Here is a 15520-nt window from a genome sequence, read left to right as displayed (position 1 = left end):
GAACTCATGTACTGTTACCAGAATTATTTTAGAATTAAGTTATTATAGCAAATGCGTACACTAACCTAAAAATATCTTTAAGCGACACAGGGTTGTTTTTTGTTCACAGACTTTCAGCTGTAGATTTAGAACTAAACACTGTTTTATTTCAAACTATCAGGAAACATTTGAGTGGTCTTTCACCACGGGGTCGGAGGTTTAGAGGTTCTGGTCCTGGGTCTGAAACAATGAGAACCACATGAGCATCGTCATTAACGCACGTCATTAATATGGAAACTAATTTCTACAATGACGTCAACATTTCGTCCTCTAGGAATAGAATCAATATTTCTCTAAACTCTCTGTATCTGTTCACATTGAAATGACTGTAGGATTCAATTATTACATACAATTATTCTGGTAATATTAAAAAGACAGAAGCTTAAAATTAAAACCTTTTTCCCACAGACGGAAAAGGTCTGAATTGTTGTCTGTCACATGATTGCTGTGTTTTACTGCTGCTCTGCTCTGAATGCTTGGAAATAAAAGTGGTGACAGATGCTTTTATTTATTTTATTAAGTGTGACCCGAATAAACTCATCACAGAAACTCTCCTCTGAGTGTAAATCAGAGCTCCTTCCATCTGTCTCTTCTTCTCTGTGACTTTTTTGACCGCCCTTGTCTTTGTCTTGGCTCACAGTTTAATAGAAGCGTATGAATCATCTACAGTTTTAGTAAAAGTCCATTCTTGCTGCACATGTGACCGAGCCTTTTCCCACGTTGTGTAGGCAGAATTACAGCAAGCGAAGCCAATGAAGGCAGTGTGTGCTTTCTCTCTCCCTCTCTCTCCTCTGGTTTCCTGCCTCAGGCTCCGTGCTCCTCCGTTCTTACCGTTCACAGCAGGATGCAGCCCTTCTTCTTGACTTTGGTGGGCTGTGGGCAGAGCACGGCACGAATGGCCTCATCAAACACGGTCTTCAGACCACGCTGGGTCAGAGCTGAGCACTCCAGGTACTTCACTGCGTCTGTATGTGGAAATGAGGGCAGACAATGGCAATGACACACGGATACACAGGCTTCACAGCATTTACCCCAGCATCCCATCATACTGTACCACCTGCTCAATGATAACACAAGCATAGTGTGGCTGACCTATCTCCTTAGCCAGAGCGAGGCCCTGGGGGTAGGTGATCGGTGACAGCTTCTTCTCCTTCAGCTTCTCAATGGTTTCCTTCTCGTCCCTCAGATCCAGCTTGGTTCCCTAGTTGTCAAAGCTGTGGGAAGCACGGAAGCTCAGCGATCAGTCAGTAAGACACAGTGAAGCATGTGATTTACAGCTGCCATAAAAATGGATGGTGTCAGGATGAGACGCCACAAATGAGACACCAGAGCCCTGAAAGGGAAGGTTTCTCCTGGAGAAACCTCATGGAAGAGAAACGTGTCTCCACTGTGTCCTGCAGGTTTGCTGTGATGAATAATGTGGTTCATTTTTTTAATGTTGTGTGTAGTTGCCGTCGTTCGGTATTTGTCACCTGTTTAATGAGAACAGTGGAACTGATCTGTTGTTGAATGGTTGTTCTGGCAGCAACACTGCCCTCGTGTGGTCACAGTGAAGCACAACGGCTTAAATTTAAAGGTTTAACTCGGACCTCCTTTACAGTTTGATAGGTCACATAATAACATGTCTGTGCCACTGACTGTATTTATTCAGTGGGACACAATTTATCATCGTTTCACGAATTTAAGAGTGCTATTAAAAGACATAAACAAGCGGAGGAGAATGAAAACAATGCACAGAAAAAAATTGCATAGTAAAAAATAAAAAGGGATCGAACTCACACCAACAGTCATTGAGCTCAACCACTGGAGTAGCAGAGGATAAAGGAATGGCACCATAGAACGACTAGTCATTGATAATGTCTCAGTTTGAATGCAGATACAACAGATACTCAATAGTAAACTAGGTTTGGTGTAATATATGTGTGTTACAGGTAGAAATGAACAGTAGGACCTCAGTTACGCTGTAGTTCATTGGAGGCTTCTAATCAACTCTGCGCCACCTGGTGGTTAAAACGGGACCAGCGTCCTGATGTTTTTCCTCTCGCTGCAGAATTGAAAGTCGTGGCGACGCAACGGTGCTGCAGTGAAAACGCTAGTCACCTTGAACTGCTACCAGGAGTTGTGGTTTCACAACAAGTCTTGATTGACGCACACATCACCTGTCACTGCTTTCACTCATACCTGGCTGCTCCTGTCTGCTAATCACATCAGCAGTGCTGCTGATTGGTTCCATTAGCTGCTCGTGTTTGTTTGCATAGTTCATCCAGCATCATGACAACAGGTCACCAAACACAAGTTCAGAACCCAAGTAACTACAAACTACTAAAAGAAAAAACAAGCAGCTTTATCGGCCTGTCTGGGTGTTAGACGCTACGTTTCAGTAAATATGGTAAATACGTTTCATGGTAAATAAACCATGTGACAGTTGAGCAAACTTCAGCTGATGTCTCCAGCGCTCTCGTCCGCTCCTGGTTCGGTCCACTCTGACGGACTGGTCCCGTCGTCGGCCTGGATACAGATGGTCGCCCTCAATGACAGGGAAGTAGCAGGCGTTGGAACAAAGAGAAAAGGTGCAATCTGCAAATGGAGGATGTGATTTTTGGACCGTCATTGTGGGAGACGCAACTTCCCGTGTGAAAGACGTGTGCGACCGAACATGTGGCAGAGACGAAGACACAAAGGTAAATAACAGGACTGTTGTGGAGGTTTGAGCAATGCTTTCAGGGCTTTGGTGAACTGGAGAAAGACTCCATTCACCGTGAATCCCTGATCTGCACCGTCACCATCAGCTTGAAACAACAGACTGAGGGTGAGTCGGGAAAAGCTGTGGCAACTGGCGTGAACACATTTAATCAGAACATCCTGCAGGTGACACCAACTTTACAGCCCTCACTGCAAAACTGCTGTGCAGGTTCAGAACCACATCTTTATGAGCAAGTTTCCTCTGTAGTGAGTGTAAAACAAAGCTGCACTGAAGTCTCTCACAACCACTTGATTCACATCCTGAAGTTGGCTCCACTCAGGATGTGACGCCTGTTATTGATGCGCTGGTGAAAGCTGAAGGCCAGGTATCAGTCGAATCACTGTAAAGAGCTGCACGAGATGTGAGACTATGAGTCACTGAGGCGTTGTGTGTTTGTGTTCTTTGTCCTCAGAATTTTCAAATAACTTGAGGTGTTTTATGATTAATAGTGAAGTTGTGCTTGTATTATTTTGGACACACTGTCCTCAGGCTCCAGCTTTATGTTTTATGTGGATCACATTAAAACAAAGAAAACAATCTGAAGTTGTTGTTTTGAAATGATATATTCCATGATTTTGTCACGATCGCAATGATCACTAGGATGGTGGATCCACAGGCACAGCTCGAGAGGCGTAGACGTAAGTAGAAGGAGTTTAATACAAGACGTCTTCAGGACACAGGCAGTGGTCAAAACACGAGGGCAGAGAGGCAGCGCTACAAAGGATGCAGGTGAAACATGGTCAAAAACAGGCAAAAGGTCGGGAACTGGCCGAGCAGGCAAAGCTGAGGTCCAGGCTGGAGGTTCCCAACAAAGGGCCGAGCAACAGGTAAATACAGTGGGACAAGAACGCAGTAAGACTCACGACAGGCAGAGAACTAAGGTGAGTACTGGTGGTTTAGTAGCTAGCGCTATTATGGCTATTAGCTGTTATTATAGAGCTTGTGATTGACAGATTGACAGCAGCTGAACCGATCACGTGACTGGAAGTAAAGCGGGACAGAAACATGGTGAAACAGAAACCGGAAAAAACTACAAAATAAAACAGGAAGTAACATGCAGACAAAACCCCAGATTGTGACAGATTTTACCGGTCTGACCCACTTGGGAGTAGATGTTCCTCCATGGAAGGTTTGACTGGAGGAATGTTGTCCCCATGTCTTTTCTTTCCTGTTTCCTCCCACATTCCAAAGACACAGTCCAGTTAACAGGAGACTCTGAAGTGGTCATAGGTAAGAGTGGTTGTGATGAACTGACCTGTCCAGGGTAAACTCACCTCTCATCTGAATGATAGTACATACATATGTCTACACTTTATAAAATAGAGTCATCAAAACATCAGCTTAGTATTTATTACTACTGCAACCATGTCTCCTGAGCAAACACACTGTACTGCATCCACTCATATTTGCTGTCATACCTTTGTATTTGTATTGACATTTGGTCTTTGTCCAGTAAAATATTGTTACATACTGTGTTTTAAAGGTAGATAAACCAGACTGGACGGACTCTGAAAACCATAGCTTCCCATTAGATACTTTTTCTTTCTGTTTAAGTGTAGATAAACCAGAATGGAGAACCATAGCTTCCCTTCAGATACTTCTTCTTTCTGTTTAAGTGTAGATAAACCAGCAGCCAATGGGGTTGTGGTGATAACTTGTCATAATGTAATTGGTGGCTCCGCAGGACAGAATAATATAAAAATGAGCCAAACCCTCAGCAGAGCAGAGACTGGAAGGACTCTGAGAACCATGGCTTCTCTTCAGATACTTCTTCTCCTGTGTATCAGTGAGTACTAGTAATAATATTACTATTACTGTGTGAATAAATGTTGTTTTAAATAAATAAAACTTAAAAATATAAAGTGTTGTAGGTAAACTACTGTACTTCAGCCAAAAGATGATGTTAAAGCTGCATTTTGGAGTCATCTGAACAAAATAACACAAAATATAAGATAAGGTGAACTTTGTTTAATCAAAAGTGGGGAAATTTGACACAAAGAAAACAACAAGATGCACAGTCGGGAAATAAAAAATTTGACACACACTGTAGCGTATTTGCACTTTGGACTAGAATTACGTTTGTGTGTTTGTGAATAAATGTTGTGTTAATAAATGAAACTTATGGATATTCGGTCACAGAACAGGTACACATTCACTCTGTACTTGTTTTTTAAGCTGTTTCAGTGAGCGCAGCTGGACATCTGCAGAAAAGAATCTACGGAGGTAGAAACTGTAACGACAATGAGCGTCGGTACCATGTCATGCTAGAACAAAAAAATGGTACACACGTGTCTCGCTGTGGTGGCTCTCTAATCAGTGATCAGTGGATTCTGACTGCAGCTCACTGCTGGAAAACGGCATTGTAAGAAAAGCACAATTTGATTTTAAAATAAGAAACATTATACAATAAAACTCACATTAAAAGTGTTGTAGTTTCTACTGTTGTTTCCAATCCACAGAGAGGAATTGTACCACTTTAGGTATGATTTTTTCCTCTAACCTCTTTTTGCTTGTAGGACTTCCAGTACTATGAATGTGATTGTAGGAGTTCATCCAGGTAACAATAAGAAGAAAATGGAAATAAATCAAGCAGACATATTCCCTTTTAAAGACACAAACAATAACGTTCATGACATCATGTTACTGCGGCTGCCTGAGAAAATCACAGACATCACACCCATACAGCTTCCTGACTGTACTGGTAAAGATGAGCCTGTAATGTAAGTTTTCTGTTTTGTGTGTCGATTTGATTTTAAATATATGCAGCACTGACAAAGAAATATGTCAGCTTCACTCAGAAATATAAACATTGTTGATCTTTTCTATCTGCTTTTTGAAAGTGCACTAAAGACTTGTAGAAAAAATGCTTTTACAATAATATTGTGCTACAGTAGTAATATGTTTTTATCTTTATTCTCTATTTTCATTTTATAGAAATGACTTGGTTGAGGTAGCAGGGTATGGCAACTGTAAAATAGACCAGACAACTGGTTTAGAAGGTAAGGCTATTAATTAAAAGTCATTATTAATTTACATATAGGTTACAGTGGTGGTAATACTATATAAGAAATATTTCAGTTGCTAAAAGTACTGACTGAAATAAAGTCCTTAGTCATCTTTTCTGTAGCTCTGTATGGACACAAACACAAGTTTAGATTTGCACCTGCTGCTGTTTTGCATGTTCCTGTTTAATAAAATCCCGTCTTCAAACAGTAATGGAGGATTTCTCCTCCTTGCGATGCCCCTGACCAGACTCTGACCAACCACTGCCTCCACATCAGTGTTGACAGACCATAGACACACACTGTGCCCCTCCTCAGCAGGACGTTTACAGACACATTCTGTGGTCCTCAGTGGCCTGTTTTATAAGATCACACATTCACATAATGTGGCACATTTAAAACAAATTTGGTTCCTGTAACTTCAAGAGGAAACCACCAGCTTCAGAAAGTGATCACTGTCTAATGAACAAATAGTAGTTTGGATTTAATTTATGTGCTTTATGTACACTGAAAAAAAAGTCATTATTTATCTTGATGTTTTTCACTAGTGAAAATTCAACCAGCAAAACTCCAATGTGCACAGATGAAAGTTGAGGACTGTATGAAAGGTCAAGCATCAATACAGGAATGTAAACCAAATGAGCCATTTGAAAACTGGCTTTGTGCAAAACCCTATGCAGGGGAAACGTGTCGAGTGAGTTGACATAGTGTCCATCATTTCCCATCTACTTTTATGCGTCCAGGCAAACTAATATTTACCTATTGATTCTTCAGGGCGACTCTGGTGGTGGAGTGGTGTTCAATAACAGGATACACGCTGTTGTCTCAGTTGGCCCTGAATGTCATAATAATCGTGGGACATTTGGGTACTTGAAGGTCTGTCCCTACATGAAATGGATCAAAAACACCCTCAAAGAAAGAAAACGGGACAAGAAAAGAAAATTCTGGGAAGGAATTGTAAATAAAATGGGTTAATATAGCAAGAAACTATTTCACTTAGTGAACCAAATGTAAACAGGATGAAGCAACATGATACAGTATATTGGTGTAATGCTACCTAATGACCATGGTTCAGTTTTATGGTTGATCGAACATGATTTTCTTGGGTTATTTGAACGTGTATGATATTAATGTTTGTTACCTAATGTTATAGGGTAGTAACAACAAGCTAATACGTTTAAATTAATTAAAATAATAAATTATGCTATTTTAACACAACCAATGTAAAGTTATAAAATGTTTTGTGCCAAGATTGACTTTTCAAAATTACATACAAATAAAGTCATCTTTGAAACAGCATTTCTATTATGCAAACTAACATATATCCCCAGCTGGTGTGTAGGTTGGAGAAGACACAAAGCACATTGGATTTAGACTGGTTAGAATACTTTATAAGCTTCATAAAAACGATAAAACAGCTTTCAAATGTCAAAGGCAGCTACAAAATGTCACTAAGATCCAGTATTGTACATACAGCATTGGGACAATATTTCAAACAAATTTTAGGTTAGCTGAGGTTGAGAGCATATACAAGAGCAAACAACATCGCAGCAGGTGGGACACGACCCAACTCATCCAGGCCTTGAAACGATGACTACATATTCAGGGTCATCATCTGCCTCTGCATCTTTGTGAATGACAAAATCTTCAAGCATTGTCTCCATCATGGCTTCTTCATGGCGTCCACGATCTGAAATGTAAAATTAAAATAGTGGATGATGTTATAAAAAATACTCCAACTTTTAAAGCATATACAGTATAAATCACTATCAAATTTTAAATTTACATGGAATAAAAACCATTCTTACCATCCATTCAGGTCTGAAGAAAAACCATCCAGCATGAAGAACTAACTGTTGTAGTTCTTAAATTTATTCTTAAATTAAAAAGAAAAAATTACAAGTTATCAATGCACTGAATGGCAAATGTGTAAACAATACTTTTTGATACATCAATACATTTTGTTTCCCTGATCACAATCACATTGTACACATAGACATATTAATTGACCAACCTCAGAAACACAGACGAGAGCTGGTAATCTGGTTTTCAACTTATGAAGGGTTCATCTCTAATAACTTCTTGCCTTCTGTTTGCAACAGTCGTATCTACTAGAAACAGTCACGCTGCACTCGTTGCATCTCCAAATACCTTAAGTCTATTTGTCTTATGTCTTTTCATTCCCTCTTGCTTTTCCTTAAACAACCTGTGGACATGTATGAATCTGACGCGACACTAGCAGGTGATTCCCTGTCCTGCAGTCTCTTCTCAGCTCTAGAATGGGGCATTTTCACAGAATGGCCATTGGAGGTGAACATCAGGAGGACCAACCTGAACGAATGCCTCTGAATCCTAAAATCCCAGTCACATCCAAACCGACAGAGGAACAACGCTGATGTCGGTTATTTGAAATTGGAAAATCCCGCGCTCGCGCGATGACCTGTGAAAAAGTCTTACTCCTTATTCCTGCACTAGTAGTAGTGCAGATAAGCTTATTTAAAACCAGCATATTCTCATCATGAACGCATCATGAACAGGTGTTTTCTTTACGTCAGGATCCTGAAGAAGCCGCAGTGCCGTCGTCCAAGTTGTGAATTTGCTCATTACTGCCACCTTCAGCTCTGGACATGTTGTTGTCTAAACCTATTTTCATTACGTTGAGTTAACATAAAATATTGATGTAACTTGTTGAAGTTGTTCCCTTTACGTGGTTTTATGATGTTCAAACATAAAAGAATTTTTATTGTTGAAGTTGCATGTTAAAATTATGTTAATAATTTAAGTAACATACACCCAATCCGGATTTTTCGAGTGCACAATGAAGTCACATTAAAATTTACAATAAAAAGTGAGACAGCTATATGTAACCCATGGATAAAACCATGAATTACTAATAACAATATTAATAGTAATTGGCCTGTCATCTTCTGTCGGGTATTTTATTTTGAAATCTTTTATTTTGGAAGCGGAACTCAACCTCCGTATGTGGAGCAGTTCCCTTCTTCGCTGATTTCATTGAACGGAGATTAGCGAGACGGAGCAGGTGAATTGTGTTAAAAAACACGGAATATTAGTGAGAAGCAGCAGACGGACTGGACAAGTCAGCTGTAAGCGGGCTGAGACTGTGTGTTTCAATGTTGTAACATTTCTCGGCTGGGTTTTTTTTACTATCTTGGATGCCTTTAATCACACCATTGGACTACTGGTTGTGAACTGGACGACCTGTGAACTGGAATCTCTCCTTGGTGGAGAGTGGCGAGCCACCCATTGGACGTCTGGATCGGTGATTTTCCTGCCTCACTGTACGTGCGGTTGGACTGGAGGGACGTGGCTGAGTATTTTTTCTTTTGTTATTTTGGTTATTGGGTGCACCCATAACAAGGACTGTATAGAGAATTTTATGCCGGCTTTAGCATTCTTCCTGTTTTTACCCGTTGTTAATGTACTGTAATACAGTTGTGTATTCATATACCTCTGCTTCACGTGTACTCAATGCTGTCTCCAATCATTCACTAAAAGTTGAACCTAGAGTATTCTGGCCGTCTGTGTCTCCCACAGCAGGGTTACATATACAAGAAACATTGCATTTTTGTTTTGTTCTTTTTCACATTAATTTATATAGAAATATGTCAACTCAGAAATATAAACATTGTTGATCTTTTCTCTCTGCTTTTTGAAAGTGCACTTGTCAGACTCGGAGGCAGGCGTCGGACCCACATGCACAGCACAGAGGCAGGATAATGATCAAACACAGGTTTATTTGGGTAACGCGGGGTCAGACGGTCCAGGGCATACACAGAGGCTTGGCAAAGACATACGGCAGGGAGCAGGCAATCTCGAGTCCAGTGATCAGACAAGGTTCGGTGCACATGAGGTCTCGGTAAAGGTACAGACAAGGGTTAAGCAAAACTCACGATCAGTTGTTCAGTCCAAGGTCTTTCTCCGGCAACGGTACAAACAAGGATCAGGCAGGATACAACGGTCAAGGAAATCAGGAAGGAAAAACAAGGGATTAGACATGAAACACTGGAACAAGGTATGGAACTAAACAATCTGGCGGAGAACTAAGGACACAGGTGGTGGTTAAATACACAGTGACTTGATTGCTGATAGAGTGCAGGTGTGGATAATGACCAGGTGAAGCAGGGACAGCTGTGACAGGACATGAACCGGAAGTGAACCTTGGACACAGAAACCAGGAGACTACCAAAATAAAACAGGAAATAACTAGAAACCAAAACCCAGATCATGACAGCACTGAACAGTTGTAGACAAAATCCACTATTCTCCACTTCTTTGTTAAGTCAACAAAGACTCAATCCCCTTCACATAGTTAAGTATCTAGTTAAGAATCTAATCAGTGTAAATATATATGGTTGTGTATTTGCTTGTTAGTCACTGAACTGTTCATCATGTACTCCAGCTCTTGCTTCACAGAAGGTGTCACTTATATGTGACAATATGTAAATGAACCATACGCTGTCAGAGTAGTTAACCTGGAGTGGAAGGTGAGTAATAAAGTTTGCATAATACATGTGTGGAGCTGTCACGTCCGGGCTTTATGGCCGCCTTTATTCTGAAAGGACTTCCGGTTAAACACCACATATTCAGCTGTTTCCTGTCTGTACCGGTCTTCATTATCCACACCTGCATCTCATCTGCCATTAGTCGGCTCCGTATTTAAGTTCCACTTCTCACACCTGTTACCTGCCAGATTGTTGCGTGTGATCACCACTTTCCAGCGTTCGTTGTCTCGTGTTTCCGTGTATCGTGCCTCCCGTTTAGACCTTTGATTCCGAGTCTGCCTAGTCCTTGTCTGCCTTGATTATCTACCGCTGCATGTTACCGACATTGCCTGCCCGACCACGATCTGACGCCCGACGATTTGGTATTGTAATCCATCTCTTGTGTATGACTCTGCCTGTCCCTGACGCCGTCTCTGCCTGATCCTGTTTAAACCCCGTTTGATCTCCCGTGTATGACTCTGCCTGGATTGGATTCTGTATTCTGGAATAAACTGTCCTCTTAACATCACAAACGCTGTGTTGTGCTGTGCATGTGGGTCCGTCATCTACAACACCCTGACAGGAGCTCTGGAACCAATGAGGTTGAGCTGAAACTTTCATACTGTAGATGTCATAACTTTTATGACATAATTTTATGACATAATAACAGTGCCGCTGTAAAAAAAGCCTGAAGTAGAGCAATGACTTGTCTGATACCTTCTTTCTGTTTGCTGTGGATTGGTGAGTGGTCAACTTCCTCTTATGTTCAATATGTCATGTAATGTCATAATAACCACACAATTAATAACTTCTATCTGTTTATAAAGGTTTGAATGCATTGTACCATATGGCACCCTGCTCTGTCATGTACAAGACTTTCTCTCACAGGTTTCACAGAGAGTTCAGCGATGGTTCTACAGAACAGAGTCATTGGAGGTCAACAGTGTGAGCGTCCGTATCACGTCAGACTGAGAGCCGTCAGCGCTGGTGGAGCTTCCAGCTCGTGTGGAGGCTCTCTGATCAGTAAACGCTGGGTTCTGACAGCAGCTCACTGTCTGAAGCCGGGGCGGTACGATGAATACACGGTTCTGGTCTTTTTGAAAGGAAACATCTGTTACTCACACATACACTGTGTTTCTACGTTCATGTAGGACCATGTTTGCAGATGTAGTCATGCATTAAGGAGGTCCAGCCCAGGAAATTAAAATTACTGCAGAAGCTGAGATCTTCACCGATAAAGACATCAACAACAACATCAGGTCACACGACATCATGTTACTGCAGCTTCCGACCCCCACTGACGTTCAGCCTGTAGCACTACCTGACTGTGAATGCAGCCCTGAAATGTACAGTAAGCATGATTTGTAAATAACTATGATTTCTACAAAAACGAATCTCCTCTGTACAATATGTGTGCAAACTCTGTGCATTATTATTTATCTATTGTTATAGATTATGCATTATTTACACAACGTGCAACAATTTATATTTTTTTACTGTGCAATAACCCTTTAAGACGTCATACTTATTCTACCTGTACTGTGTTGTGTTGTACTGTGCCAACGCGAAGTGTCACAAAGTGTCTTTTTTACTGTTTTTCTATTCCTCTGCCCTGAACTTGCTGTTGTGTGAAGTAAATTCTCCACTGTGAGACTATTAAAGGCTTTTTTTTAACTTATCTTACTAAACAAATATCACATGAACAATGAGAAAACATGTTTGTTCTGTTCACCTTCATTTATAATTAATCCATATGCGTCTGACTGAACCAAATCACGTTTAGGTTTTGGTTTTCTCAGGCTGCTTGTGAATCAGCTCTGACTTTGCTCCAGTCCAGAAATTGATAGAAAATTGACTCAGCTATTAATTGACAGAATACGGACCAAAAAACCAAACCAACACTTGAGAATCACAATTAAATTAATGTTGTAGTAAATGCAGCTGACTGCGACTACATTCAAGGAGAATCTCCAAATAAACAGTAACTTGGCTGAAGCAGAAATCATGTTTCCAGTCTGTAAGTTATAACTCTACCTCATTGATGTTTCTAGAAGTCATTCCACAGTCCACATAGCCGGACACGCTGCCACCACTGGAGGCCCCAACAATGAACGAAGTGGGACATTCACATGATTTATCTTAATAAATATACTTTCTAATGTCAGTATTTATTCAATATAAAATGTTAATTGCGTTTAATACAATTTTTAGTTTAGTGTGTTTTTATTTCTTCTCCAGGACCAGGCTCCTCATCCAACCTCCATTGTGCAGACATACAAGTTGTCGACTGTGAAAACCTCAAAACAAGGCTGCAGTTAAATTTCCCACAGGTCCACAAAGTCAAGGAGAACCAGCACTGGTTCTGTGGACGCTCTCCTGGAGTCGACATATGTTACGTGAGCTGCACATTGTCCACATTCAGGTTTAGTAACGTTGGGACATATCTGTCCTGCAGCATAAATGATGTATTTCTGTCTCACAGGGAGACTCCGGTGGAGGAGTGGTGTTCAATGACAGACTTTATGGAGTCATCTCTTTTCTTGGTGATCCTGAGTTTGTTTGTGTCAGAGCAGCTGCATTCATGGACCTCTGTAATCCACAGTACACAACTTGGATCAAGAAAATAATCACTTGACATGAAACAGTCTAAGGTGAGATGTACTTAACTGTAAACTGTTAGAGACTCATCAGGAATAAATTATCATCTAAACATCAAAGGATGCTTTCTGTTGATCTCTGTTTCATATCAGATATTGTACGGTTTGAGCACCAGTAACAGCAGATACTAGCAGCGCTAAAACCTCTGAACACTGAACAAACACTGAGCACTACTGGGCTGGACTGTAGTGTGTGACTGCAGCAGGAACAGCACAAATCCACTGGGTGCATGTGGGTGTTTGTGTGGTGGTTCAGGCTCAGTGCTGTAGGTGTAAAGGTTGGACTGAGGAATTCAGAGGTGACTTGAACTCCTACATTACAAACCTGGATGTCGACACCAAATACTGCATGTTGTACTGGTTCAACTGTTAAAACTTCTGACTTGTTTTGTTTTTGCTTTTACTGAACTTGTTAAAATGTTTATTGTACAAAAATATATGAATCATAATCAATGGAAAAAGGCTCCATGCAAAGCTACAGAAGCACAGGTTATTTCTGAGTTTCCTGCTTCTGTTACTACATCTCTATAAATCTCACTCTCATGTGCTTCAGAGCAGACAAAGCTTGAACCTGACTGGTGAGTTTAGAACACATTAAGGCTTATCAAGTGCAGAGTCACTACTGATCCTAATCAGAGCTGTCGGCCTGAGGTCCTGAACCATCAAGTGGAGGATAATGTGGTTGAAAAGGCTGCAGAGCAGACGTCACCTTTACTGGCGGCTGTTTGACATATGGATTAGAGTAGAAACTAGATTCACTATAGACTCACTCTCCTCAGATAAATAAAGCGCTTTAAACCTGTTTCTACTGTATGACACGTAGCGTGTGGTGAACTATTAAGTACAGTATTTATTATATGCTTCAGTTGTTTGAGTGAGTAGTTGAGGAGCAAATCTACTGTATTACTGCTTGAGGTTGCTTTTGACAGAACATTAAAGAACATTTATTGAATTTTACTCTTTCTGGTGTACATATGATTATCGCTTTATTTCAGTATGAACAGGGGTAGAACTCATGTACTGTTACCAGAATTATTTTAGAATTAAGTTATTATAGCAAATGCGTACACTAACCTAAAAATATCTTTAAGCGACACAGGGTTGTTTTTTGTTCACAGACTTTCAGCTGTAGATTTAGAACTAAACACTGTTTTATTTCAAACTATCAGGAAACATTTGAGTGGTCTTTCACCACGGGGTCGGAGGTTTAGAGGTTCTGGTCCTGGGTCTGAAACAATGAGAACCACATGAGCATCGTCATTAACGCACGTCATTAATATGGAAACTAATTTCTACAATGACGTCAACATTTCGTCCTCTAGGAATAGAATCAATATTTCTCTAAACTCTCTGTATCTGTTCACATTGAAATGACTGTAGGATTCAATTATTACATACAATTATTCTGGTAATATTAAAAAGACAGAAGCTTAAAATTAAAACCTTTTTCCCACAGACGGAAAAGGTCTGAATTGTTGTCTGTCTCATGATTGCTGTGTTTTACTGCTGCTCTGCTCTGAATGCTTGGAAATAAAAGTGGTGACAGATGCTTTTATTTATTTTATTAAGTGTGACCCGAATAAACTCATCACAGAAACTCTCCTCTGAGTGTAAATCAGAGCTTCTTCCATCTGTCTCTTCTTCTCTGTGACTTTTTTGACCGCCCTTGTCTTTGTCTTGGCTCACAGTTTAATAGAAGCGTATGAATCATCTACAGTTTTAGTAAAAGTCCATTCTTGCTGCACATGTGACCGAGCCTTTTCCCACGTTGTGTAGGCAGAATTAAAGCAAGCGAAGCCAATGAAGGCAGTGTGTGCTTTCTCTCTCCCTCTCTCTCCTCTGGTTTCCTGCCTCAGGCTCCGTGCTCCTCCGTTCTTACCGTTCACAGCAGGATGCAGCCCTTCTTCTTGACTTTGGTGGGCTGTGGGCAGAGCACGGCACGAATGGCCTCATCAAACACGGTCTTCAGACCACGCTGGGTCAGAGCTGAGCACTCCAGGTACTTCACTGCGTCTGTATGTGGAAATGAGGGCAGACAATGGCAATGACACACGGATACACAGGCTTCACAGCATTTACCCCAGCATCCCATCATACTCTACCACCTGCTCAATGATAACAAGCATAGTGTGGCTGACCTATCTCCTTAGCCAGAGCGAGGCCCTGGGGGTAGGTGATCGGTGACAGCTTCTTCTCCTTCAGCTTCTCAATGGTTTCCTTCTCGTCCCTCAGATCCAGCTTGGTTCCCTAGTTGTCAAAGCTGTGGGGAGCACGGAAGCTCAGCGATCAGTCAGTAAGACACACAGTGAAGCATGTGATTTACAGCTGCCATAAAAATGGATGGTGTCAGGATGAGACGCCACAAATGAGACACCAGAGCCCTGAAAGGGAAGGTTTCTCCTGGAGAAACCTCATGGAAGAGAAACGTGTCTCCACTGTGTCCTGTAGGTTTGCTGTGATGAATAATGTGGTTCATTTTTTTAATGTTGTGTGTAGTTGCCGTCGTTCGGTATTTGTCACCTGTTTAATGAGAACAGTGGAACTGATCTGTTGTTGAATGGTTGTTCTGGCAGC

General features: G+C 41.0%; 2 protein-coding genes and 3 long non-coding RNA genes across 5 annotated transcripts; 2 read left to right on the top strand and 3 right to left on the bottom strand.

The window, feature by feature from the left end:
• Nucleotides 1–72: 72 nt before the first annotated feature.
• LOC114866577 (uncharacterized) lies at nucleotides 73–1277 on the bottom strand. The gene is made up of 3 exons (XR_008695216.1): nucleotides 1132–1277; nucleotides 871–1004; nucleotides 73–219 (listed from the first exon to the last, which is right to left on the bottom strand). It is a non-coding gene; the product is annotated as an uncharacterized LOC114866577 (long non-coding RNA).
• Nucleotides 1278–4373: 3096 nt separating this feature from the next.
• Nucleotides 4374–5887, top strand: LOC114861656 (serine protease 27-like). The gene is made up of 4 exons (XM_029161121.3): nucleotides 4374–4568; nucleotides 4958–5144; nucleotides 5299–5502; nucleotides 5717–5887. Exons 1-4 carry the CDS (start codon nucleotides 4484–4486, stop codon nucleotides 5796–5798), a joined length of 558 nt encoding a protein of 185 aa, XP_029016954.1. The 5' UTR covers nucleotides 4374–4483; the 3' UTR covers nucleotides 5799–5887.
• Nucleotides 5888–7088: 1201 nt separating this feature from the next.
• On the bottom strand, nucleotides 7089–9839 carry LOC114861678 (uncharacterized). Its single transcript, XR_005897623.2, has 3 exons — nucleotides 9699–9839; nucleotides 7593–7660; nucleotides 7089–7474 (listed from the first exon to the last, which is right to left on the bottom strand). It is a non-coding gene; the product is annotated as an uncharacterized LOC114861678 (long non-coding RNA).
• A 411-nt stretch (nucleotides 9840–10250) lies between these two features.
• On the top strand, nucleotides 10251–12992 carry LOC114866510 (alpha-fibrinogenase albofibrase-like). Its single transcript, XM_041070546.2, has 5 exons — nucleotides 10251–11358; nucleotides 11441–11635; nucleotides 12341–12405; nucleotides 12528–12685; nucleotides 12772–12992. The coding sequence occupies exons 2-5, from the start codon at nucleotides 11562–11564 to the stop codon at nucleotides 12922–12924; spliced, it is 450 nt and encodes a 149-aa protein (XP_040926480.1). The 5' UTR covers nucleotides 10251–11358; nucleotides 11441–11561; the 3' UTR covers nucleotides 12925–12992.
• A 1034-nt stretch (nucleotides 12993–14026) lies between these two features.
• On the bottom strand, nucleotides 14027–15518 carry LOC129603889 (uncharacterized). Its single transcript, XR_008694209.1, has 3 exons — nucleotides 15085–15518; nucleotides 14826–14959; nucleotides 14027–14174 (listed from the first exon to the last, which is right to left on the bottom strand). It is a non-coding gene; the product is annotated as an uncharacterized LOC129603889 (long non-coding RNA).
• Nucleotides 15519–15520: the final 2 nt, after the last annotated feature.

This window comes from Betta splendens, chromosome 1 (genome assembly GCF_900634795.4).
Source record: "Betta splendens chromosome 1, fBetSpl5.4, whole genome shotgun sequence".
Taxonomy (NCBI): domain Eukaryota; kingdom Metazoa; phylum Chordata; class Actinopteri; order Anabantiformes; family Osphronemidae; genus Betta; species Betta splendens.
Note: the sequence above shows the minus strand (reverse complement) of the source record. Positions and strands in the feature narration are given on the sequence as shown.

What these genes read in the sequence shown, in the direction of transcription:
- LOC114866510 (XM_041070546.2), top strand. Translation starts at nt 11,562, where the DNA reads ATGTTACTGCAGCTTCCGACCCCCACTGACGTTCAGCCTGTAGCACTA. An exon ending in TGTGAATGCAGCCCTGAAAT is followed by an intron (nt 11,636 to 12,340) that starts GTACAGTAAGCA and finishes TGATGTTTCTAG; the next exon opens with AAGTCATTCCACAGTCCACA. An exon ending in AGGCCCCAACAATGAACGAA is followed by an intron (nt 12,406 to 12,527) that starts GTGGGACATTCA and finishes TTTCTTCTCCAG; the next exon opens with GACCAGGCTCCTCATCCAAC.
- LOC114861656 (XM_029161121.3), top strand. Translation starts at nt 4,484, where the DNA reads ATGAGCCAAACCCTCAGCAGAGCAGAGACTGGAAGGACTCTGAGAACC. An exon ending in ACTTCTTCTCCTGTGTATCA is followed by an intron (nt 4,569 to 4,957) that starts GTGAGTACTAGT and finishes TTGTTTTTTAAG; the next exon opens with CTGTTTCAGTGAGCGCAGCT. An exon ending in GGTAAAGATGAGCCTGTAAT is followed by an intron (nt 5,503 to 5,716) that starts GTAAGTTTTCTG and finishes TTCATTTTATAG; the next exon opens with AAATGACTTGGTTGAGGTAG.